At 41.4% G+C, this 27,706-nt stretch overlaps 1 protein-coding gene and 1 pseudogene across 1 annotated transcript in view; one reads left to right on the top strand and one right to left on the bottom strand.

Annotated features, from left to right (window-relative positions):
- Window positions 1-27,706, bottom strand: part of Me1 (malic enzyme 1) — a 110,714-nt gene that overhangs the window by 30,224 nt on the left and 52,784 nt on the right. The window contains exon 7 of the mRNA XM_034484066.2: window positions 2,274-2,383. Within this exon, the coding sequence (XP_034339957.1) occupies window positions 2,274-2,383 (110 nt within the window). The remainder of the gene's footprint in view (window positions 1-2,273; window positions 2,384-27,706) is intronic.
- On the top strand, window positions 14,277-17,565 carry LOC117693332 (large ribosomal subunit protein uL11 pseudogene; annotated as a pseudogene).

Genomic DNA, 27,706 nt, shown 5'->3' on the forward strand with positions numbered 1-27,706 from the left:
CTGGGAATAAACTCTGCACGCTGTATGTACTAGACAAGCGCCCACGGCTTGTATACTTCCCTAGACCGTGAAACGAACAGGCTTATTCCTCAGGTCACTGAAGGCTGCTATAGATGAAACCACCTCAAAATGAACTGATGGGTGACTTATGATACTAGCCTGCACTATGAGCATTAAAGCCACTCTGTCATTACACAGGCTACCCTAGAGTCAGGGCTGCCACATATCAAAACCAAATCCTTTCTATAGCTCGCATGGACTCTTAATACCTGGAAACTCTGGATTTCCTTCTGAAATCCCCCAAATACTCGATTCCAAGAACTCTGTAGCTCTCTGTAAAGTGACTATCCAGGAACTATGTACCATGAAGAAGCAAGAGTGCACATGGACAGGCTTCTTAGAAACATCAGCAACACATAACTCAATCAGTGGAAGACACCATTTTTTTTTCTGATATGACATCAGGGTTTCTTAGTGGTGGGAGGCACTTGGCTGAAGTTCACTGAGACGAGCGCACAGAGAGAAGGTCAGGCTGGGGAGGAAATGGGTTTGCTTTGGAATGGTTTCACGATGAGGTAACATTGAGATATCTAAGAAGAGCTGTTAATAAACAGATGAACATGGTACTCTGAAGTTCAAAGACATCTCGAATGCAGAAATAAACCTGAAAGTTGAATGTCACGATGTGGAATATGACCTAAGAGGATAGGCAAAAGCAAGAAGAAAAGGCCTGAAGTTCTGTCACGTGCCAGTCAGAGGGAAGAGGTGAACAGCCAACGCAGTGGCAAGAGATCCCGGTCAGCGCTAGGGCAACAGCACAGTGTTCAGGCCAGCACGAGTAACAGGGCTGCGTGCTGCAGACATTAAGACAACCGGAAAAGCATTCACAGCAGTGAGACGGAAGCCATCTGGGTCTCAGGTTGCTAGAACTAAGTAACTCCCTCCTTGTGTTTGTTCTTTATCTCTGGTAAAATATGACCTAATGAAATAGGTTCCCTTATAAGGCTTTCATATAAGGCCTGATGTTGGGGGGTGGGGGGGGAGTGGGATGGAAAACCAGAGCTTGCATAGAAAACCACAAGCAGCTTACACAAAAGTCCACGGTCAAAGCCTGTGCCTGAAATGTCAACTAGGATGCAGCAGACTATTCGTATGCCAGCCTGGTGCGTATGTGGTCTCAGACAACAGGACACTGAGTGTGAGGCCCTGCAGACTCTAAAACCAAAGCTACAGCACTCACTGGAGTGAGGCTTACACACTGTGGCCAAGACGAATGTGCACTTATACCCTTGGACAAGAAGCAGTCTGTTTTCATGGCCTTCCCTCTCTATTATGTCTTGATAGCTGGAGACTTTATCAGATTTCTAGGAACTCATGGATAATCCTGTACATTCTACGATGCTTTCTCAAATGTGAAAGGCAACCAGAATCATGACTAAAATCATCCAATATAAATCCTGGTTTTTAACAGAAACCTAGTATCTACAGGATTTGAATAAAAAACTGTGAACTAATTTCAGATATTTTTCATATGTTTATTTTGTTAAGTTTCTATATATATGTTTTATATGCATATACACACACATATCTAGGTATGTAATTCTATAAAATTCTAAAAAATAAAATGTTGCTATTTATTTCAGCTTTAATTCATTATTTTATTACTAACAGAATTTATATCTAATGGGAGAAATTATTTGTTTAATACAGATGGTATTTAAAGCATAAATTTTCTCACCATCTATACAACAGCCTTCCAGAGATTATAATGCTTTTAAAACAGTTACTGGAGTCCCAAAGTTGTGAAAATATGTAAATTTCTAGTTTGTCTCTGGTCTGTCACCCCCTAACATGTACCTTCTCAGCTCAGTGCTTCCCTCCCTCTCCTGACTGCACCCACAAACCTTACCCTTTTGGATCACTGTGATAACATTTTAATCACCTGCAACCTCAGTCCTTCAGTTTAGTCATATTGTGTGTGTGGTTTTTTTTTTTTTTTTTATAATAGTCACTTGGGGTGAACATGCAGCTTTAACGTTTCTCCTCCTTTTCTGATATATACTGAGGGGTATGGACAGGGTCCTCAAACAACCTAGAGCTGCATGCCAAGCTTCTGTGTGTCTTGCATGTCTACATCACTCCATGACATGATTTTACTAGACATCTTCCCTGTGCCCCTTCCTGCCTTTCCTTACACAGGTCATTGCATTTCTCGCTTGTCTCACTAAGAGTATCATGTTATTCTTGATCCATACACAGTGCAATGTGATTACCTTGAATATCATCGTTAAATGTGCAATACTTGTTTCGGTACTTGTTCAGGAGACGAAATGCATTCAGATTGGCAAAATCTTCAAACTGAATAAGGCAATTCATGCCATATCTATGAGGTAAAAACATTCATTTTAGACATTAATGAAATAATATTTTAAGTAGACATTTGAAACTAGTTCATAGAAGAAACACACTAATTTCTTTTTACAGTCCTGTCTAGATGCTTAGCATAGATGTTTAATACATTATCACAAGGACCGACAGCATGCTTACCACAAAAAAGGACTGGGTTGCTACTATGGAATAATGCCAAATGACGAAAACTCAGACAAAAATATGATCCATATCCTCAAAGAATGTAAAACCCAGTGGAAACAACATCTTCTGAGTTAATGAAAGGTATGCAAAATGTAATATAAAAGCTATGTATAAACAAAGGATTACAGTTATTCAGAAAACAGTGCTTCTGGCTACACTTAGAAGCCAGCTGACAAACTAATGAAGCTTTAATTATCTATTATTTTGAAAACTAAGATACAGGCTTTATAAATCAAGGCAAAGTAGAAGAAACAAAGCAAATAAAAGGGGGAAAGAAAAAAATTCCATTGAGAAAATGTCAAGCTCACTAATGGCCAGTAGTGCAGAGTGTGTGAGGCCTAACCCTTTTGATCCCCTAACTCAGCTGGTCCACTCCATCTATGCACGACAAAGGCAGATATCTGTTTGTGGGATAACTCTCTGGACCCCATGGTCCATTTGCTGTTTCTGACTCTGAATACTCCCATGCTCTACCAAGACAGCAGATAAATCCAGCTATAAGGCCTGGCCAGCATCACAGCTTTCCTATTTGTTTCCATGTTTGTGTGGACATTAACACAAACTCAAACGTCTTATTCTTAGTCATGCTATACTGATAAAGAAGGTCTTGCCCTGGGTCGCACAGAAAGAGAGCAGTCTACTGCTCAGTTCTGGAGGCGAGGGTTCAAGGGCAAGGTCACTGTAGATACTGTCTGGGGAGGACCATCTTCCAACAGGCAGCATCTCTTTGCTGTGCACTTGCACGGCAGAGGCAGCAAGCACATACATTCCCTTTAGCCTCTTCCATATGGGCACCAATCCCATTCCATGATGGCTCACCGTCAACATGACCCTCTCCTTCTGAGCTCCACAGTGGGGTTCACTTCTATATAAGCATTCAGATAAAACAGCTTCGACAACCCGCTGCTCTCCTGTCTACAAGTGCTCAATCCCTTAGCAGGCTTTTCAACCCATTCAGAGAGAAACAGCTCTCCTTCCTTACATCTATTCTCTCTGGACCTTACTTCATCAGATTTATGTCTCTATATACTAGCTGTAATTCCTCATTCTCAGTGGCTCTCTCCTGTCTGCACGCATTCTTGGAACTCTGATTTTAAAAACCTCCTCACACAGTAACAAAACCAAAGCTATGACTTGTTTCATCCTTACAGTGTCAAGTTGCCACTACAAAATACTAACTCTGTCCTTGTTTCTACTTCTTTCAGCCATGAGGACAGCTGTACACCCCCCCCAACACACACACACACACACACACACACACACACACACACACACATCACAATGCAGATGAAGTCTGTCAGCTCTCTCTGGCTCCACCTCTTCCTACCACCATAACTAGTAAAGATCTAAGTCCATCATTCCATTATATTTACTCATATACAATTATCATGTATTTGTCCTTAATTATCTACCATTTAAAATTACGATAACATTTCATAGGTGAAATTGAGATTAAATCAATGTTTCCTCCCTCCCGTCCTCTATAAGGTTTGTGTTATACATAGGAGGGAAGGACTCAGCACTTCCTGAGATTGATTTTCCTCACAGCAGCCAGGAACCAATGGGCTCCTCTTGATTCCTCCTGGGAGGATGTACTTCCTCACCCATGTACTGATAAACTCAAAAGCTTGGAGGGCTTCAGTAGTTCCCTGGTGCACCTGACCTCATGCCACACTAATCTGATGTGTTTGTTGAGCTGTCTGCTACAGTGGCTGTACTTCACATGGACAGAGTCTTAGTCACTTGTAGCCTTGTGAAGACCCTGGCCAAGGGATGTCACAAAGATCTGGCGTCTGCAGCAGGAGACTGGGGGGTTTTGTCTCGTTTTCAATTACTAATGAAACTCAACACTGTTTTCTGTTTCTTTGGATCTTTCCATATCTTGGTCATTATGAATTCTTTTTGTTCTTTAATTCATTTTTGTTGTCCTTTCATTTATTATTTTAATAAAAAGTCTTTATACTTTCAGGACAGTACATTTTATCACAGACTTTGCAAATGGCTTTCCTAATCTTCTATACTGTGCCACTGATCCCTTAGCTGGTGTTTGTCCTGAACAGCATTAATTGTCAACCTGACACAGTCTAAGACCACCTGAGAAAAGACTCTTAACTGAGGAATTGCTTGGATTAGTAGCCTGTGAGCATGTCTGTGGGGGGCCGTCTTGACTGTTAAGTGATGGAGGACAGCCCACGACAGCCCACGACAGCCCAGCTCACTGTGTGCAGCAGAAGCTCTAGGCATTTGATATGAACTACATAGAAAAGCTAGCTCGGTGTAAGCTGCTCTGTGAGCTAGCAGCCAGCATTCTCAATGGTTCCTTTTGTAGTCCCCTGGCTGTGAAGTGAGTTCCTTGGTCAGAGATAATGCTGTGTAGAATAACAAGTAGGCCTGCCTTGAATTCCTGCCTTGACTTCTCTCAATAATGGACCGTGACCTGGAACTGTCAGCCAAATAAACCCTTTCCTCTCCCACGCTGATTTTGGTAAAGAGTTTTTTGTTTCGTTTTGTCACAGCAACAGAAATGAAACTAGAATAGTGTTTCTGTTGATTTTTTTTACCACAGAAATTTCATGGTTTTAATAAGATTGCTTGAAGTTTTTACATATGGACTCACCTTTGGATAATATGCCTATGATAGTCTTTGCATGTGCATTAATTTATAATCCAAACTTTCTTCTAACAGCGTCATGGATGTAGACCATGCAGTTTTAATGATGAAACTCTCATTTTCTACTTTATTTGCCCAGCTATATTAGTGCCATTTATTTAGTACTCCATCATCACACACCATGTGATACAGAGGAGTCGGCTCTTGCTTCTCTGTCTCACTATACTATTGCTAATATCAGCAAATGTATTTTGCCACTTTGTAAGATATAAGGCACACAATTACTTTTTACAACAACACTATGGACAACCACCACGATTTTCATCTTATAGATATGGACACAGATACACAGGATAAGGTGTAACCATGACAACTAGATAGTACCAATTAGTCTGCTAATATGTGTGTCTATAATTTTTAAAAAAGCATCCTTGCTTTCACCAATATTGCTCTCAAATAACTTTAATATTGAACATGACTGGTTACACCTTTGTTCTTTCTATAATTTGGCTGTTATAGTGGTTCTGGGCTGCAGGATTTCAGAATGTTCACACTGAAATCTTGGCATCTATGCAGATGAAGATTCTGTGCCTGTGTTTTCCCATGAAGAAAGATGTGACTATTGTCCACAGATTTGTATGTGGGTTGTCTGAAATGATAAGTGTGTTTAGTGCAATGACTAACAATAAGTACTCTATATTCAAGAGTTTCAAAAATATTTAATGGTAGCAAAAGAATCTATTAAATGTGAGATAATGTCCTCAAAGACTAAGAGATCACCGCCATCCTATATAGTACTGTTTGAAAACTTCTCTCCAGGAATGAGGCTAAAACAAGACGGTTTAGATAAAGATACTAGAGGAAGTTCAAATGGTGTTCTTCACAAAGACAATAATCCAAATAATAAAAGCTCTTTACCACGTAATAAGCGATGAAATACATAAAAATCCAAGCAAATTTTGTCAGATGACATAGTAATGACAGACAGAAGTAGTTCCAGCCTAACAGAGTGAAGCTGACTGATTAGATCTTCAAAAGCAGAATTTAGAGAGGTTGCTGGTGCTGTCAAATCTACTGAGGGCAGAAAGAAGGAAAGAGTTGAGAGGAAACTGGAAGAGTGGAGACAAATCATGACTGGTGCAACTGCACTTAAACTTATGGTAACATTTTTCATATTCCAAGGGAGCTCTCCATAAAATTACAGAATGTAATAAAGAACTGAGAAGAAGCATTTCCATAATTATAAATTGTCACTTTTGACATGTCAGCAGAGAAGTAAACTTTGTGATAGCAACTAAGTGCCCCAAACAGAGAGATCAGGCAGCAACCACTCAATGGTTGTGATGGCTACTTTCCAATTTTCTTGTTTCTAAGGAGCCTGCAGAAACCAAAACCTACATGTCATTGGACAATGCCCTCATATGGCTTCCTTTGGTGTGTCATCTTCTGGGGACTAACAGAGACAGATGCTCTGTCATTATGTTCAGAAGAAGCAGCCTGTGGTCTGTGAGGAGGCATCAGAGCCTTCTCAACTCTATTCCCGGATCTACTACTTACTCAGTCCGGTGGTTTGGGGCTTGTTACAGTTTCTCTGTGGTTGACATGGAGTCCCTCCAGTGTGGTTTGCCTTCGTGTTCAGGACATGGTGTAGTGAAGCTATAAATCTACCATGTTTCCACAGTGCAATCTGGGAAGAGTCCTAGGTAGGAAATCGGTACATGGGGCACCTTATCATTTTCATACGCCTGTTTTAGACTCATCCTTGGGAAGATGCCACACACTCATTTTAATTTTGTGACATTTCCTACCTGGTAGTTAGCTCTGATCACTCTAAGAGATTTAGAAAGAGACTTTCAGAATTCATCTTGCAATGTGTGTCCTCTTACACCATGTAATAAAGAGAAAGTCACGGAAGGGATACTCTGTTCTAGCTTCAAGCTGCTAGATTCTATGAAATCAGAAGCAATGGAATACTTAGGGATTAGCCAGTTTACCTCTACATAACTGTGAAAAGAAACTACGATTTTAGCTGGGCAGTGGTGGCGTACGCCTTTAATCCCAGCACTTGGGAGGCAAAGGCAGGTGAATTTCTGAGTTCGAGGCCAGCCTGGTGTACAGAGTGAGTTCCAGGACAGCCAGGTCTACACAGAGAAACCCTGTCTCGAAAAACAAAAACAAAAAACAAAAGAAAGAAAGAAAGAAAGAAAGAAAGAAAGAAAGAAAGAAAGAAAGAAAGAAAGAAAGAAAGAAAACTACTATTTTATAATCAAAATTTGGTATAAAATAGCAAGTATATGTAGTTTTAAAAGCTAAAAAAAAAAATCCAAAATTGACATGATATGTAAAAATTCTGGAGCTTGTGTTCTCTGTGGTGTGTTAAGTCTGGAAACCACCTTATTTCAGTGACTAATCGTTGTGGCCAGAACTGACTAAGCACCAGATGGTATGGTCCACATTTCAGAAGGATTATCTAATTTAATTCTCTCAGCAATTCTTCAAGGAAGGTACTGTCATTGCATTTTACAGATGAAGAAACTAGAGTTCCTTATGAGGAAAGAGCAAGCACTTAGTGAGCTCATACCACTCAGTGTGGTAAGCTATGGGCTGACAGCAGGCCATGGGAACGCATGTGCCAGGCAAGCACTCCAACACTGAGCTACGTCCAAAACTTTATCATGAAACCAGCAAGATGGCACTGTATGCATTCAACATACCAGGCACCTCACAACCAGGCATCCATGGACAAATACTGATGAAAACAGTAGTCTTTCTTTGATCTTACAATACTGAGGGTTCCTGTAACTAACTTGAGCATGCATGCTCTTCCTGAAAGACAGGGTAAAATCTTGTTTTGGGATGTGTTATGTGTATGGCCCTACACAGTGTTTAAGAGCTACAGTACTTCATATCGAATTAATTCCTCAGGGGGGATTTATTCCAAATGACTCATTTTGATAATATATTGAGGAAGATACTTTATAAATTTAGCAGCAAACAGAAATATGAATTTTGCCCTTAAAATGCCGACTAGGAAATAGACGTATTGTTTGATAGACAAAGCATATGAGCAAAACAAACCTTAAAAGAGGTTTAGGTTAAAAGCAATCAATGGGGCTGAGAATAGATCAGTGTAGAAAAGCTAAGTACTTCCTTAGGTAGCATACACCGGTCCTGGGTTTAGTCCACAGCACCATAAAAATCCAAGCTAAGTCAAAATCAATAGCACATAGAGAGCCCAGTAAAGGCTTTAAGGAAAACAGCCATCAAGCAAGGGAGACTTAAGTTTGGCCCTGGGGAAGACTCAAGTTAGAAGTGAACAAAGAATAAATCGGGGGTGAGGATCCCAGAGTCTGTACTAGGAGATGCTAATAACATCACTTTGAAGAAGTTCAGAAGATAAGCAGTGCTTGCTAGATTTCAGATCACAACAGGTCTAGAGGCATGGCACAGCCAGAAAGGCACTTGCTACCAAGCCTAATGACCTGAGTTCAATTCCAGCACCCAGCAGGCAAAGGACCCATACTTGCAAGTTATCCTTTGACCTCCATACATGTACTGTGTCACAAATACACCCCTCCCCGATACAAAAATAGTAGATAAATAAAATGTATTAACATTCAGTTTCAGATTATGACTAGTCTTGAATGCTAGTGTGGGTGATCTTAAACTGGCCATGCACCCTCGTATCTGTACGTAAGAGCAGAGAGCAGGGACCTGTTCACTTTGTACACACTCACCAGGAAATGCCTCTAGTTGCAGCTCTTGTATTGTTCCACAGGTAGATAGTCCTGTCACTGTCTTACCATTCCTTCAACAATACTATACTGTTACTTTTTGATGTTTCTGTGTGACACACTATCAGGATTACATTGTAACTATCCATTGTGTCCTTCTTGTATCCACTTTCAATCATCCAATGTCTCTCCTTAAGGATTCAGTAGTGGAATGCAATGTAATGTTCTTCTTCAACGAGAACATGCTACATTAAATCTTCATCATCGTTCTTAAAAGTGGGCCCTTTTTATAGTAAGAACTTACCCACTTCCTGCTGGTCCCCAAAAGAAACCATGCCTTTCTTTCTTTCCTTCCTTGTCAAATGTCCTCTAAGCAGCTGCTCCATGCTCCTTTCCCCCACGCCCCCTTACAGTGCACAGTGACAGAGAATGTGACATGTATGAGTGCTGCCTCTAGGGCACAGAGCAGGACAAGAACATCAAAAAGGCCCTCAGAAGGCTGCTGAAGCCTGAGCAAGGAGGAGAGTTCTAAGAGAAAGGAGAACTCTGGAGGCAGAGGAAACATGTTCAATGCTAGAATGAACTAAGTCTATGGCACATTCTAGAAAGTGAAGTAAGTTCACAATGACTGAAAGCATACAATTTGGAAGGAAACAAAGCAAGAATTAAGAAGGTAAATAGGATTGGATCATGTTGTGCCTTTAATCTGTGCTAAAGAAGTTCATACTTGATCCCTAAGGGAGCGTGCGAAGCAGAAATATGCTGCGATCGTTAGCACCAACACGAGCACATTGTAATCGGGGTGTGGGTGTACCGAGGAGTGGCAAGATGCAGGGGGTTTCCTCAGGAGGTGGATGCCGGATCCCAACTCTCCATCTGGAAATGAGAATTCAGAGAGAAACAGATGGGTCTGAGAAATGTCAGAAGACAAAACAGACAACAGCAGGTGAAGAGCAGTAGGAGAGATATGGGAGAAAACTAAACTGTCACGAGCAGTTAGAATAGATGAGTCCAGAGCTGTTTCAGAGGTAGACCACACAGATGAAGGCGAAGCTCTAGCCCTGAAAGGTGGGCTGAATAATATGTTATCACTGGTCTAGAGATGACAATGTTGGAACAAACAAGGCCAGGAGTTAGCACTCGTATCTTATTTCTCACCCAGAGCTTGTGTGGTACGTATGTACATACATGCACTCAAAATACCCGTATCACATAGGTAAATAAATAAACCTAATTTTTTTTAAAAAAATAGGATAAAAAGACATGCTCCATTCTTCTGAAATGCTATTCTATATCCCCAAACAGTACAGCATCGCTTTTAAGCTCTATATATGTGGGTAACTTACGCGGAGAAGATGGATGTTGGATTTTTATGGTGTTATTATTCAGAATGTAAGATGAGCAGTTGAGATGTCTTTTGTGGTGTTTTCCTTAATCCTGAGTCTTAGGTGTACCCAAGGGACCACATGAAGCACTAGCTCTGTGCTATATTACATGCTCCAATGTGCAACAACTTCAGTCCAGTCGCCTGTGCACATCAACTTAAAATATTGCCAGCTTTTCATTCTGTACACAATGCTGCTGTGAAATGTCTGCTCATGTCTTCTTCAGGAGGAAATTCCCTGGGTACAAAGTGCTGCGCTAGTAACTTCACTGTACTCCTTCGGTGATTCACGGATGTATCCTCCTAAAAGCAGTGTGTAAAAGTGGCTCTCGCATCCTCAGCATCTGTGTTGTCTGCCTTCACTTTTCTGGAAACCTGGTGGATATAATTGGCATCTGGTAGCTATGAATGGCACTAAGATGCTGGGCAGCCTTAGAGTGCCCTTCATCAAAGAACTTACCATGGAGTATATCAGACCCTTATCTCCAGCTATAAGGCATTTTCTTGTATTTGTTTTGTTTCTGAGATGTGGTGTCCCATGTCTTAGGCTGATCTCAAACTCATTACATAGCTAGACGACCCTGATCTGATCCTTCTGCCTCCACTTCTCATGGCATGATGCATGTAAGATCCGTGGCTACATTCCAACCCCAGCCATCTTCCTGAGGAGCCTTCAGGCAGTTGCTAGGCCCAGCACTGGGAATGGAGTCAGCAGTCATTCCTACCCAGCATGGGACTCATCTAAGGAACCTTTGTTTGGTTAAGAAACCTCTACTGTGCTGTCTGAAATCTGACACACACACACACACACACACACACACACACACACACACACACCATGGTTTGAGGCCCGCCCTGCCCAGTTTTCTCCTCCAAATGTTCAATGCTGGCTGAAGTCAACCCACACTTGTTCTTTCCCAGCAGTTACCATCATTGTCTGTCTGTCTGTCTCTGTCTCTCTCTGTGTGTCTCTCTCTGTCCCTGTCTCTCTCTCTCTTGGTTTGTTTGTTTTTCTTTCCTCTGTTTTTTTGTTTTTGTTGTTGTTTTTTGTTTGTTTGTTTGCTTGCTTGCTTGTTTATGAACAGGGTTTCTCTATGTAGCCCTGGCTGTCCTGGAACTTACTCTGTAGATCAGGCTAGACTTAAACTCAGAAATCCACCTGCCTCTGCCTCCCAAGTGCTAGAATTCATGGCCAGCCTCTACCAATATATCTCTTAAGGGACAACTCTCAGCAGGTTTGATGAAACATCCATTGAGATCAGAGTGACTTTGTTAGAGTTTAAGCCTCTGTTTGAACTGCTTCAGATGGTACCCAGCTCTACTTCTCTCTGTTACACAACACCAGCAGAGTTACTCAACTTCCCTGTCCTTTAGTTTCATCTCTAAGGTGAAACTATTACTAGGACTGAATCACGGGTCTGAGAGATCTCAACACCCCTGACACATAAATATCAATATTGTTTGCTCAGTGTGACCTTGTTATTCATCTTGAGAGTTGTGGTTAAGTGTGGTGATGTATGAAACCAGGACTGAGTGACCTTTCATGTTTACTGGCCATGTCCTTCTAGATGGGCATGCATCCCAAGAGGTATTACCCCAGAACATGAGAAAAAGTAGTATGATTCCAAATAAAATCCTCAGTAGTAACAAGTCCCTCCAGTGCGATTACCTTTCAGTTGCTAATCAGCCTGTATCCTAAATTCTTTTTTGTTTGTTTGTTGTTGTTTTTGTTTGTTTGGGGTTTTTTGTTTTTATTTTATTTATTTTTATTTTTTTGAAACAGAGTTTCTCTGTATAGCCCTGGCTGTCCTGGAACTCTGTAGACCAGGCTGGCCTCAAACTCAGAAATCCGCCTGCCTCTGCCTCCCAAGTGCTGGGATTAAAGGCATGCGCCACCACCGCCCGGCTGTGTTCTAAATTCTTATGTCTCTGTGATTTGTATTTTCTTCTATTTTTGTTTACAATATTCTATAAATAAAATTCTAAACGTATGTTAAAGAATCTTAACTATAACACTTGAGAAATGTTCTCTGTAGCTTTTAGGAAAATATCTTGTGTAGTTCACCACACACAAAGATTTCACAGTCTGCAACACGTGGTAGGAATAGAAAAAACCCCATCCTGTCTTCCCAGTCCAAAGCGAGTCGCCACCACATGTCAACTCAGAAGCACAGAAGCGTCTACTTTAGCACACATTCCTCCTGCGGGCTCATCTGCTTTCACTTACTGTGTATTCTCATCAGCACCCTTCATTCTTCCCATGCTGTCAGCTAGCTAATACTCCAGAACACAGCGGGCGGCCCCCAGCTTTTGGATTAAATAAATAATCTACTATATTTCAAGATCCCTCTTTTTCTCTAAGGTCCCTTTGAAATAAGCAAAAGCTTGATAGCTATGGAAAGCAAAGTCTATTCTATTTCTGTTCCCCTGGTCAGTGATAGCTCTATCCTTCAGCGATTAGAAACGCCCAAGGAAGTGGGTCCTCAGAAGTGGGTGCTACAGCACATTAAGTAGGATGCTGAAAAACAAGCAATACTGACCAAGCGGTATGTGAAGCTCTAGCAAAACAAAACACAATTCTCTACTCGGCATCTGAGTTCTCAGGCCACTGAACATGCTCATCTAAACCGGGGGCCCCTGAGAGGAGGGATGATGTGTGCCCTCTCTCTTTCTTTCTGAAAAGATCCCACCCATGCGACTCTTAAAGTAGAGCTAGAGTTATAAGGAGTTCAGTTTAAAATAACGGCAATGGAACCTGGAAGGTTCTGTTACAATTGCCTGCTACTAAGGAAAACACGTATGTCACCAAACTGCATTCATGTATCACAAAAGCCAAATATTTTCATTTCCAAAGAATAGATGCTATGGCTAGGCTAAGAGAGGAAAAGTACAGTTGGAGACATCTAACTAGAGACTCCACACAAAAATCTGACAAAGGACGTTTTAATTTTAATACATAATAAGATCTAGAGAAGAATGGGCCCTGACGTGGAAACAGTCTCACTTCAGAATTCTCCTTAGCTACAACTCTCTTTCAACACTGCACTTATTCCATGCTAATGCCACAGGACCCATACAATTCAGAAATGCACAGTTACTATTCTCCATTATCTTTGTTTGTCTGTTTTTTTAATAAAGTTAGATGACACTGACAGACAACTTCATGAGTGGACCAGGTTCTCTTGTCCTACTGAGACCCACAGAGAGAAGGCTCCTCCCTTGAGGTTTTCTAGAAAGAGGAGGAAATAGAGAGCCTGTTTGCACAGAGGCTGCACTGCGTTCCCTGCAGGTCAGCAGCTCTTCGGTCATCAGCCTATGTGGAGAGGGAACTCCTCTTCTCTCTATGTCGGTTACTTGATTTTCCCATGAGATGATACCAGTACCATTCTGTGGAGTCTGTGGTCCAGTAACAAGGGTAGGATTTATACTTTCAAGCCCCACGTCAGGAAGAAACTTGGCAATGAAAGAACATTCTGCATGATCTATGTCAAAATACCAGCTATAAAACATTCCATACTCTCTCTATATCAAGGAATGCAAAGACAATCCTAAGAATGGAGAAAGTTAAACTTAAATAAAAACATGGACATCATTAAATTAACTTACTAGACATACTAAAAGATCCTAAACATATGATATACCATTTAAACATGATAAACATGTGAAAAAGCTACCAAATAAATAATTTTAAAAAGCCATAAAAGTTTACTTCCAAATATCAGACACAAAACAGGATTCCTTGTCATGGAATCTTAACAGAAACAGTATAATATATATAAAGTATATTATGCCACTTTAAACCTTGATTTTACTATTAATAACTTTTCAATGGTACCAATTTCACGTATATAGAAAATACTTTCTATTTTAATTATATGTAAACGCAATCCATTGGCCTTAACTTTCCTTGTGGCAGGCCTTTAAGAAACTGTCTGAGCTTTTTGGCTTTCAGCTGGGAGGAGGCAATGGTGCAACTTTCTTTGGTCGTCCCGAATCTGGGTTCATCCAACACCAGCTGCCTCCACCATGGCACCCAAGTTTGACCCCAAGGAGATTAAAATCGTGTACTTGAGATGCACCAGAGGTGAGGTTGGCGGCACATCTGCCTTGGCCCCTAAGATCCGTCTTCTGGGTCTGTCTCCAAAAAAAGTTGGTGATGACATTACCAAGGCTACCAGTAACTAGAAAGGTCTCAGGATTACAGTGAAACTGTCTATCCAGAACAGACAGGCCCAGATTGAGGTGGTGCCTTCTGCCTCTGCCCTGATCATCAAAGCCCTCAAGGAGCCACCAAGAGACAGGAAGAAGCAGAAAAACATTAAACATAGTAGAAACATCACTTTTGATGAGACTGTCAACATTACCCAGCAGATGAGACAACTGGTCTTTTGCTAGAGAGCTTTTTGGAACTATCAAGGAGACCCTGGGTACTGCACAGTCTTCGGGCTGCAATGTGGATGGCTGCCACCCTCATGACATCAACAGTCGTTCAGTAGAGTGCCCAGTTAAGAAGCAACAAGAAAGTATTTCAATAAAAGACTATCTGATAACCAAAAGAAAGAAAGAAGCGGAAGGGAGGGAGGGAGGGAGGGAGGGAGGGAGGAAGAAGCTGTCTGAAATAGAAAATGAAACCAAGCTATTATTATCATTGAAGCTGGGGAGAGACGCGTTATGCTTTCAGACACCCATGGTTGGGTCTACACAGGACGAAGCTGCGCTCACTCCTTTCAGGGGTGACTGGTGTGGCAGTACAGTGAGCTACTCCCTCCAAGTCAGACCAATTCAAACAACAAAAGCAAGATAAAGCTTTCCTGTGAGACGGCACCACCCTTCTATTCGTTGAATATGGCATCTTGGGCATATCATCTTTATATGTGTAGAGAATCACTTCATGTTGCCTTTGCATATATATTTATGGAATTAATCTTTATACACAAACCAGTTCTATAAAAACAAATAATAGCTCTTCAGAATAAAGACCAAAAAAATCAAGTATAAAGCAACAAATAATCGCCGGGCAGTGGTGGCGCACTCCTTTAATCCCAGCACTTGGGAGGCAGAGGCAGGCGGATTTCTGAGTTCGAGGCCAGCCTGGTCTACAGAGTGAGTTCCAGGACAGCCAAGGGCTACACAGAGAAACCCTGTCTCAAAAAAAAAAACAAACAAAAAAACAAAAAAACAAAAAAACAAAAAACAAAAACAAACAAACAAACAAACAAACAAAAAGCAACAAATAAATGAGAGCTTCAAAGTAGCCTGGGGGTGGGGGGTGCAGCATAAGGTCAGGGTTTCTGTAAAGTAGCCTGGGGGTGGGGGGTGCAGCATAAGGTCAGGGTTTCTGTAAAGTAGCCTGGGGGGGCGGTGCAGCATAAAGTCAGGGTTTCTGTAAAGTGTGAAAATAGAGTGAAGACATGTGTCAGTGTGAGTCCATGAGCAAAGGCATCCCATGGCTGGGGTCTGTCTTCTATTGTAAACCACAGTTCTAAAAAGGACAGAGCTGGGTTTTCCCTTGGACTCTTGAGATAAAGTTATGTTAACGATTTCTACAGTGCCATATACATATAGTCACTAGTGCTTTGAAAAGACACTTTAAATCAGATGACATGAGTGTATTTCAGGTTGTGGTCATTATTTAAAAGATATATGGTACTGTGTCTGCTGTTCCTGGTAGCTTCTTCCTCTGGGACACCTTTCCAACAACCAATACGTCTGCCTAGTACCTTGTTAGCTATTGATAAGTGTCTGTGAAATACTGACAATGTTTCACTCACTGAGTGCCTGGTTCACCCAATCACAATGAAATACTGAGTTCCAGGGAAACATACTTTATACTTTTTACATTCATTTATTTAAGGAAGGGGGATGTGCCATGACTCTTCTGGAGGTCAGAAGGCAACTTATGGGAGTTGGTTTTCTCTTCCTACTGTGTAGGTTCTGGAGATCAAACTCGACTTTGATGGCAAGTGCTTTTCCAAGTGAGCCACCTCATTGGCCCAACGGAAACTGAAATCCTCATCTTGCTTGATTCACTACTGTGCACAGGGTGTGTGGGGGGGGGGGGGGGTATGTGTGGTGGTGGGATGTCTTCTAATAACGAAATTAACCTTTCAGCTTTACTGCCACCTTTCCAAAGCCTAGCTTCTTCCTAGGCTAAAGCTCAGACATTTAATGAGATGAATGTACAAGACAACACTCAATTCACAAGAAAGAATGCCACACTCATTATTTACAATATAAATTTTAAAATATTTTGTGAACCAGTGAACCAAATAGTTAAAATAAGCCCTGTTACCTAGATATGTATATTAGCTTTTTTTATAACACCATTTATGCTTTTATTTTCACACTTGGCTACCATAAGGTACAATATCTAATAATGATGCTGAACTACAAGTGTTTCGTACACTATACAGACTCTTTCTGTCATCGATTCCGTAGCAGTTCTGGCTTCCGCCTCCTGTTTAAGCAGAACTAATAACTTTATGATTAAAGAAGAAACTCCTGTAAAACAGCAGCCACAGGTCCACTCTAAGTATAGACATTTAATTAAGGGCTGGCTTTCAGGTTCAGAGGTTCAGTCCATTATCATAAAGGCGGGAGCATGTCAGCATCCAGGCAGACATGGTACAAGAGGAGTTGAGAGTTCTACATCCTCATCTGAAGGCTGCTAGAAGACTGGCTCCCACAAGGTTAGCAGGAGGGTCTCAAAGCCCACCACCACAGTGACACACTTCCTCCAACAAGGCCACACCTCCTAATAGTGCCACTCCCTGGAGCAAGTGTATTCAAACCACCACAAACTCACTGAGTAGTCACAGGCCAGTGAAGATCAGAGGCTTAGCTGATCAACACAACATGGGAATGATGCATACAGGGCACAACTCGGCAAAGGCATAGCTTAGATGATGAAGCTAAAGCTTGGAACAAGATAAGATTTAGAATTCAACTCAGGACACCAGGAGACTTCTGAATTTTCATGAATTCCAGGCTCCTGAATGGAGAGCCAGAGCTGCCAATTCCGGCAAAAATCCCTGAAACCAGCTGCTCTCACTGTCATACAGAAAATTCCAAGCACTCGGGACTAACAACTCCTTCACACCGTGTTGTCTAAACTGGAAGGAAAGGCAAGCGCAGAGGAAAGGCAGGAGCAGAGCCCTTCTGACTTGACTGAACTGCAGGAGACAGCTGCACGCTACCGGGGCCTCACCTTCAGCCACACTTTCATCAGTAGGAGCTTACTGTGAAGATCTGAGAAAAAAGTCCCTAGGGCCTTCAGAGGAGGAAGTAGAAACTGACCACGAAAAAACGCTAGAGCCTGTTTTCATAAGGTCTTACCTGGGGAGACTTCCATTCATCTGACAGTAATTCCTGAGGCTTTACCAAAACCTAAGCGACATAAGAAATAGTCAGTTGTAGCCTTCTCATAAAATGGCAAGAAAATACCCAGCTGAAGTCCACTGAAAGACTAAAACCTAATCACAGGGCTAGACTACTCGGGCCCTCGCAGCACCTCAACAGGGCTCCAGAATAACTGAGATGACGGCTCAGTGACCTTCAAACTCTATACAAGAAACCTCAAGGACAACCCAAAGAAAGACAGTGAGGGAGACAAAGACAAAGGCACCAAGGAACAGTAAACAACCTGATCAAGCCAGATGAACACAACTGTCAGCTCAAGATTAGATGGGCCTCAGCTCCTGTCACTCCAAACACCCATCAGCTTTTAACAAGATCACAACAAACGACACGAGATGTACAGGCACACGAGACCAGGCAAAACAGCAAAACTCCCATCTAGATGTTCAGCAATTTTGGAACAATCAGACCGTGACTATGACTCAGTTACAAAGAGACATATGGGTAACATACGGAGACGCTGAGACTCTAAGACTCTAGAGAAACTTCTGAAAATCAAAGTCACAATGCTGAAAATTGCCTTTGATGGGCTCATCAGCACACAGACTCAGCAGAGGAAAGAATAAGTAAGCCTGAAAGATTGCCAGTAGAAGCTCTGAACATTAGAACACAGTAAGAAAAGGCAAGAAAAAAAGAACGTTATAGTCAGGAACTGCGGGACAACTACAAAAGCTGTGCCACGTGCCCTTGAGAAAGGAAGACAGGACGGACGGAAGACAGCATCTGAAGCAACCGTGGCTGAGCATCTTAGAAAGTTAACGACAGACATCCATCCACAGATCCGACAAGTGCAGGAATCACACAAAAATGAGGACAAATAGTTTTTTAAAATTCTTATGTAACCGTATTGAAGTCAAACTGCAGCAGATTGATAAAGACCAAATCCTTTGTAAAGTTGTGGGAGAGCCTCACCTTCCACACAGGAAGGACATGGGAGAGCCTCACCTTCCACACAGGAGGGACATGGGAGAGCCTCACTTCCCACACAGGAAGGAGATATGAGAGCCTCACCTCCCACACAGGAAGGACATGGGAGAGCCTCACCTCCCACACAGGAAGGACATGGGAGAGCCTCACCTTCCACACAGGAAGGACATGGGAGAGCCTCACCTTCCACACAGGAAGGACATGGGAGAGCCTCACCTTCCCACACAGGAGGGACATGGGAGAGCCTCACTTCCCACACAGGAAGGACATGGGAGAGCCTCATCTCCCACACAGGAAGGACATGGGAGAGCCTCACCTTCCACACAGGAAGGACATGGGAGAGCCTCACCTTCCACACAGGAAGGACATGGGAGAGCCTCACCTTCCACACAGGAAGGACAGAGGCTACCCTGGACATCCATTCTGAAATCATGCAAGCAAGAGACTAGAGAGAAATATTTTAAAAATATCTACTATTTAGCAATAATTAACTAGCACGATTATCTTCCTCCAAAAGCATAGCATAAGTAAAGACTATCTTAGACACAGAAAATGAGGGAATTTATTAAAATTTTAAGGAGTTTTTCAAAGAGAATGAGAAGATGTAAGAGTGAAACCATATAAAACACTGGTTCTCAACCTGTGTGTCACAACCCCTTTGGGGGGAAGTGTCAGCTATCCTACATATCAGATATCTACAATTCATAATATTAGCAAAATTACAGTTATGGAGTAGTAACAAAATAACTTTATGGTTGGAGTCACCGAAACATGAGGAGCTGTGTTAAAATTCACAGCATTAGGAAGGCTGAGAACCACTGAGAGAAAGAAAGGAGGAACACTGGACAGGAAATAAGTAAGGTGAAATAAAACCTCACTCTTTTCCTCAGCTGACCTAATAGTTAAGTCTGTTTAAGGTAATAACGAAGTATGCTGTGGAAAAGTGAGGTGAGTGAATAAGGAAAGCCTGGAGGTTTGCAAACGCTCAAGGAGGCACTGGCCTTCCTCTGGAGCCCTTCTGTGTTATTTGGAAGTGGACGTGAATAAGCTATGTTGTAAATTTGCTATTTATTGCCAACTCTTGATGCAACCACTAAAAAATTTCTTAATGAAAGTTATAATTGGTAGGCTAAAACATGAGAGAAAATGAATTTATGGTTTTTAATTCTCCTTACCACAATTAACTTTCTAGTCTTGCTTTCCTACAGTTTGTTTGGGGGGTTATCAAAGTTTTAACCAACTAACATCTGATTTGACTTAAGGCCGGCCCACTTCAGGAGATGGAACCCATACCTGAAAACCCTTGGCTAACCAAGAACTTGAGACAGAATAGCTCAGGGACCTAGAGAAAATCAAATACTACCTTTTTTTTTTTTTTGAGGAGGGAGCAATAAAATGACTCCTAACGACATTCTGCTATACTCACAGAGCAGGGTCTTGCTTGGCCATCATCAGCAGATGGGAACAAACACTGAGAACCAGAGCCAGATATTCCGAGACAACGAGAGACCTTGGAACACTCAGCCCTAAACAGTACATCTCCATCAAATCCCTCTGTCTCCCAGGGCTCAGAGAACTCCTCAGGAGAGGAGAGGAGACACACTAAGAAAAGTAAGCCCTCTAACTCAAGAGGATAGATGCACACATGAACTCACAGACCACGGCAGCAAGCACAGGGCCTGCAGGGTCTGCATCAGATGGGAAGGTCCTAGAGCTGAAAGGAGAAGTGGACTCACGCCCCATCCCTAACCCAGACTCTATCTCCAATAGATAACCACTTGCAAATGACAACAAACTTCTCTCAGGAGTAGGCTACATGACCAGCAGTGGACAGCCGAGAGAAGGAGCTGAACGACACAGCTGGCGCTGCTCTAACTCACGAAGTCATGGCGGAACTTGTATTTATAATTTAGCTTTATTTTTATTTCTATCATTTTTAATTCATCTTAATTTACTAATATATTTTTCTCTCTTTTTACCCTATAGGTTTTCAGTTTAGTGTTTTTATGGGATTCCTGAGTGTGTTAATAAGTGGGTCTCTGTGTCTGTTTTGTGCATCTTAAGTTCTTTTCCTTCTGTTTGTTTTGTCCTATTCCAATGTATTAGATTTCATTTTATCTCATTATATATTACTTTATTATTCCATAGAAGCCTTTCTGTTTTCTACTGAGACAGAAAGGGTGGATCCAGACGGGAGAGGAGATGGGAAGAAACTGGGAGGAGTGACGGGAAGGGAAACTGTAGTATGTGAGGAGGAAAAAAATCTACTTTCAATAAAAAAAAAAAATGTTGATTACAAAGAACTAATTTCTATTATGAATTTTCTGGATTACTATACAACTGAGATATAGTGTAGGAAACGCAAAGCAAAACTTAGCAAGTTTCCCCTCCTGGCTCAAATTTGACAAATTTGACTCCTGAGCTCTACACAAAACAGCAAGCAGCAAGGGAAAGTAGACCTTTAAAGGAGTTTAAAATGCTGAATCTCCACTGTCTGGATTAATTATGTGCTGCGGTAATTAACACCTTCAACTGACTCTCAATGTGTCATTGCTGTGACACTGCCAGCCAGGCCATCAAAGGCACGCTCAGAGACAGTGCTCACTGCAGCCACAGTGGAACACTGGGAAACTAGTTCTACTCCATCTTCCCACATCAGGCACAAGTCCTCACTGTACCATTCATGGAGTTCACTTTCCATGGAGTCAGTGATGGAGATGCCACAAAGTATAGCAACAACCAGAAACCTCAACTGCTTAGCAATTTATCACTAATATAACTTAGATAGTTTCAGCCATTGAATGTTCCACCTATATTAAACTAAAATATTCAGCCTTCCAAAACTACCGGCTTTAGGCCTCCTTCCTAAGAAATAAAAGTCATATTTGATGTTTATAGCACTTAATAAAGGTAACTCTCCACCTGTACTCTGTCTCAACCATCACAATTCTCTGGAGCACTATTATTATTTTCTTTAAATTTACAAGGCAAGAAACTAAGCTTCAGGGAAGGCAAATAAGTAAGTTTCCTTAGATTACAAATATAGTAGGCAGATCTAAGCATTGATATCAATGCTCAGGTTTCTCTTCTTACACATCTGAGATATGGGCTCTATGGCTGGGGTTAAAAATCACATTTCTAATATTCCTGTTCTAAGAGTCAAACCTGTACATGGCATGTCTGAGTACACAAACATATGCACATGAAATATTAGGAAAAAACAACACTGAAAGCTTTGTGTGTATGGAGTTTAAAGACTTGGTGCAGAGTCAGGATGGTAGGGGGAAGTAAAGGATGAGGAACACCTAAGTTTACAAATAAATAGAGGATTTAGGGAAAAATATTATCAATAATATCTGAAATACATCTGGTAGACACATTCATGCTAACTCAAGAGCTATGTACCTTGTTCCTCTGAAACCTGGTATGTGATCTTTAAGATCAATAGCCAGCTTATTAGGTGCTCTATAATGTCCACAAAGCGTCACACACACAACAAAGGCCTTAGCTCAATGGCGACCCAGCAAAGAAAGTGACATCCCACAGAAAACCCTCCCTCACCACTCCTCCCAGCACCACCACTCCTCCCAGCACCACCACTCCTCCCAGCAGGTGCAGGTGTTTGGCTGTAGACAAAGATGATTTCTCCTAAATCTTATACAACAAATTAAATGAAATTCATGAGGCAGCCAAGATTCCAAGAAGTTTTCTAAACATTATAAAGACTTTTGTAGTCATTCCCAGCACTCCCCAGTGACTTTTAAACACTTAGACTAGAAAGACTTTTCAAAATATGATCCTTGCTGAACAGTCTTTCTTTATTATTATTATTTAAAAAGATCCAGTAGCTATACAGCATAATAGCAGATAATCCCAGAAGTCAGGTGGTTGAGTGGTTGACACAGAAGGATTGTGAGTTTGCGGCCATTCTGGGCCATTCATCCTGTCTAAAGAACAAACACAGTACGAGCTCTTCAAGCCCTTTGTTCCCTTCAGGTAAGCTTTCTTTTTACTCATGTAATTAATAATCTTCAGAGAAATTCCCACGTGGAGAACACCATAGAAGAGACACGGCTGTCACTACTTTTCTAACTAGTTTTCTGGGAAAAGAGACATGATACAAAGTATAGACACAAAGCAAAAGCAAAATAGAAAGATTCATATCTGTGTTGACTGTAGTATAACCTTGGCAGTGTATATAGATTGTGGGAGTACTATTTCTTAAAATTAAGTCACATGAGAAGGCTATTTTAACATGTCAGAATTTCTCCATTCATAGCTTTACAATTATATGAAATGAAATAAATTCTATCAGCTATCTCACAAATTGTGTACTTAAAAACATACCAGGTAATGGCTAAGAAACTGCAGTATGGCACTGAAGGAAAGAGGAGGTATTCTGTTTTCATGGAACACATTGGTGTGTGGGTCTATGCAGAGAACAAAAGGTTGAATATAAGCAAATCTGGCATTGTACAGTGCAGAGAATAAAAAAAAAAAAATGAGTTGAAGGTAACATTTTCAGCACATTGGTCAAGGCGAGCTTCACTGATCAATACAGATCTCTAGAAATGTCAAAGATGAGACAGCTAGTCTAGTGGAAAACCAGGCAGAGACACCACAGGATGGTAAAAAGCCAAACAGATGACACAACACACCTTCACCTCGCTTCAGTCAGAAAAGAACAGCAGGCTGTGTTAATGAATGTGAGGTCAAATAGTAACCAAGTCAGGAAGGAACCAGGAAGCCATACAAAGCCCCTTTTCATTCTTAATGCAACGGTGAGGATTGCCAAATTCTGAGCAGAGAAATTACTCAACCTAGAACCATCTTGGCCTCTGTGTTAAGAACACACTGGAGGGCAACAAGTGGGGAGGCAGGAAAACCAGTTAGGAAACTACAATAACCCAGAGGAAAGAGATTAGGTAACAGGCAATGAAAAAAATTGGTTAAGTCCTGCATATATTAAAGTTTCAAAAGCTTTGCAGATAAGCTGTGCGTGGAGCGGTAATTCTTGTTCTTAGGGCAGCAAGAATGAGCTTTCTTTCGTGTGGTAAGATGGAAAAGGTGCAGCAGGAGCTGGCTTAGGGTCCAAGAGCAGATATCCACAATTATAGATACATATTAGCTCAGTCATATATAACTAACACATACAATCTAATATATATGATCTCTATATTGCTTTCCTACAGATTCCAGTAGAAATGCCTCTAAGGAGGCTGGTCACACAGTTCTGGAGCTGAGAGAAGATCTCCAAGCTAGAAACACAGACTTAAGAGTGACATATACAAAGATCTCTGATCAATGAAACCACCAAGAATCCGAGACAAATAGTTCAGAGAGGTTTCAGGAGAATGAAAAGAAAAAAAGCCATGCAAAGCCCAAAAGAGCACTTGGTAGAAAATGAGGAGAATTCGCTCACAAAAATACTCACTGAACAGTCTGGAGATTAACGTTTTTCTTTATACTCTGAGTAAGTTATTTTTAAACCTACACTCTCAGATATAGAATTACTGGGGTCAAGAGATAAAACTGTTGAACAGGCAAGTATTCTTTTTAAGTATTGATTTATTTTTACTTTATGTTCATTGGTGTTTTGCCTGTATGTGTGTCTGAGGGTGTTGGATCCCTTGGAACTGGAGTTGAAGATAGTTGTGAGCTGCCATGTGTGTGTTGGAAGTGGATCGAAGACCTCTGGAAGAGCAGCCAGTGTTCTTACCCACTGAGTCATCTCTCCAACGGCGACTAAGCATTAAAGTAGGTTTGTGCTACGCTACTAAAGATGCTAGTTAACATTCCTGAATTCAGTCACTACACTAGAGACATGAAATGAGACCAGATTACCCATTGTTATCCCAACATTGGGTCATCTTAGTCACAGAGAAACACTTCACCACAGTCCATGGCCTATTCTTTCCCAGGATGACCTATGTCCAGTTAATTAACTGATACAGAAACATACAGTATTGGCCAGGACAGCCCAGAGAGCAACAACAGTAGCCACCAGAGTTCTCTCTGGGCAGTGAGTAGAGGTGGTCATGCCTGGAGAACCACTCAACCTCTTCTGCTCAAACCTGTGCCCTTTGTTTTTCTTCCCTGGAAGTTACACTCAAGAGCACTTCTTAAAGACTCCTTAAACACTGAACCTCATTTCAGAGTACGCCTCCCAGGTAACCTAGTCTATGACATCTGGTACCAGATCTGGTCTGAAAAAGCAGGTGTTAAAATGGGTCATTGGACCTAGATCAGTCACTGATAGCCACAAGAATCCTGTCGCTGGCAATAATTAGATCTCAGCACAAGGTGGCAACCCAACTATTAAAATTCTCTCCTGAGGTGATGTGTTCCGTATATCAGTAAAAGAGAATGTTAACTGCAATGCTGAATCAGAGTTTTTGAGAAATCACACTAAGAGGGTAATAGGAAAAGAACACAGGACTTCTGGGCAAATAACCATCAACATGAGGGCCAAAGACCTCACTTGTACGAACAGACTTTCAGATTCTGTGGATCCATTAGCAGAAGACCCCGAGGGCAAGAGCAGGGTTTGTGCCCATCAGTGAGCTTCAAAGATTCCCTAGCAACTCATAGTTGCTCCATCAGAATCCTGTGAGTGCATGGATGCTTGCTACATGGAGAGGGATATCTGGCTTGATTTTCCCAAATTTTAAATCCTCGGAGTCAACACCATTTTATGACCTAACAGAAGCAGTCTTTTTTTCTCTTCTCACTGTTGATGAAGTAAGTTTTCTTCCAGGAGAGAGTATTCACCCCTCTAGACCTGTCAATTCCTTAATTTCCTTCAGACCCCCACTCAGGCCTATAATAGCATCTATCACATGCTGGAGCTTAAGAAGGAAGAGAGCTACTATATCCCAAAGGAACAGATTTAGATAGCTTGTGTTAGCCAAGAGCAGTCCAAGTAAGCTTAATTCTGAGGATCTTTTATCAGAATCTGGATCCTAATGTTAGGTAATGATTTTCAGAGAGTTTAAGATGCAGAATTTAACAACTGGCAAGAATCCCCAGAGATGACACAAAGCGACTATTAAAATAATTGCTAGATGCCTACCCAAACCAATGGCTCATACTAAATAAGACTGGCTTCCAGAAACATTGCCATGGATGGGAGAAGCAAGAATTTCTGGGCTCAGAAAAAGGCATTCTGGGATATACAAACTATATACAGTGACCCCCCCCCCCCAAAAAAAAATAAGGTGACTATTTTCTAAACCAATGACAGATAGCCACATGGAATATGCTGGTGAGATGCCTCCAAACCACTGAAAACCTTATTTCTGGCCTCGGGAGACCAAGCAGAACAGAAGACAAAGTTGATATGTAACCAGGCTTACTGATAAGCAGTAAAAAGGGTGACAAGACTCCAGAAAGGAGCCTAATGGGTGCAGCTGTCTTTACAGGGGCAACAGCAGTGTGTGTGAGACAATGACCCAAAGTCATGAGAGAGAACAGAGACAGCTTTTCCTAGTCTGCCACTTGGTGTTTGCTACCAAAAGAAATCAAAGACAAATGGCTACACAATTGAAAGCAGTTAACGCAATAAAGTTGCAATTGCTTGTATAATTTCCAAACTTGAGCTAATCTTTTACCCAGAATTCACAGAAAGAAGAGGCCTAGTTTCCAGAAGACAAGACTTCGCAATATGTTGGCAAGGATACTCAGCAATAATTCTCCCAGCTCTTCAGAGGAATCTACAGTACTTAATCAGGTAGCTACACTGGGGGAAAGGGCTCACAAGGGCTCAGATCTTTAGAGGATTCTGTCTGCACATGGAGTCTGCAGTGATATGTATCTGGAGACCTGAGACATCAGGCAGATGCTCCCACTCCTCCCTGTGACAGAAGCAATGTGAAGGGCAATAATAAGTGGGGCCCCGGCCAGGTACTCATGAAAGTCTGAATGAGACCACAAATCTATATTGTGTGGGATTTCTCAACTGAGATATTCCAATTTCATACTTACTAAGCGTGTCACAATATGCACAAGGTCTTTGGCCTACACAACTGGAGCTATCATAGAGCAAACAAAGAAAGGAGACCTTATACCACCTCATCACCCACCCCATCTCTGCCAATACAGTAAGTTAAAAACTCAAACAGTTCTGGTGGTTGGATGCTAATAATCTTGTAGTGCAAGGAGTGGTCCCAAATGCTATATATTAAGTTACCCAAGTGTGCGGGCCCATGTTGCCACACAGCTTCTGCCTCTGTCTGCTCCGACTTCCTCCCTCTCCCTCCTACAAGCACTGTTCCCAAAAGCACTGAATACATTCTATTTCTGAAACTCCAACTGCAAAAGTTACTCCTCAGTCATGAATTTAAGTCATGTTTCCTTTTAAAATGAATTTCTCTTTGCTACCCTAACTGGATAGTGCTTGCTTTTACTCCTCGTCAGCTTCTAAAGGAACAGTATCAAAACAATAAACTTTGAAGTCTCTGCTATTTTTCTTTAGGAAGGGCCCAGAAAGATAACTCTTCCTTTTCACCATTTTTGTTTGAACAGAGTCTCATTGTATAATGCAGGCTAAACTGGAGCTCAGTCATCCTCCTGCTTCAGTTCCCAAATTCCTAGGATTATAGACATGAGCAAACATGCCTGGCTATCAATGTTTCATGCATTAAAAATCACTGATGAATCTATTAATCCCCATTTTCTTTTCATATATCTTGAGTAATCCCCCAATTTAATATTTAAAATATAAGTTGTTATCTGATCCTGCAAGGAAAAAGACCTTTCCAACTTAGTTCCCATCTCCAGTTCTCCAGAAAGCTGTTCATGGTTTCCATAAGGATTTTTCTCTATTCATCATCATTTAATGCTTAGAATGGGCTTTATAAATTCCCTGTAAATATCATGAATTTGTCTTATTTAAGTAGATTTTTAAGCTCATGAACTAACAGTGAAGCAAAACACATTGCAAGTGTCATTTCCTTTTCTATCAGGAGGCTGCATGGCACTATTGAATCAATCTCTAGATTATGCTCTGATTTAGAAAGTTGATAGTCACAACTTTATCAAGTT

The sequence above is a fragment of the Arvicanthis niloticus genome, chromosome 21 (assembly GCF_011762505.2).
Source record: "Arvicanthis niloticus isolate mArvNil1 chromosome 21, mArvNil1.pat.X, whole genome shotgun sequence".
In the NCBI taxonomy this organism is placed as follows: domain Eukaryota; kingdom Metazoa; phylum Chordata; class Mammalia; order Rodentia; family Muridae; genus Arvicanthis; species Arvicanthis niloticus.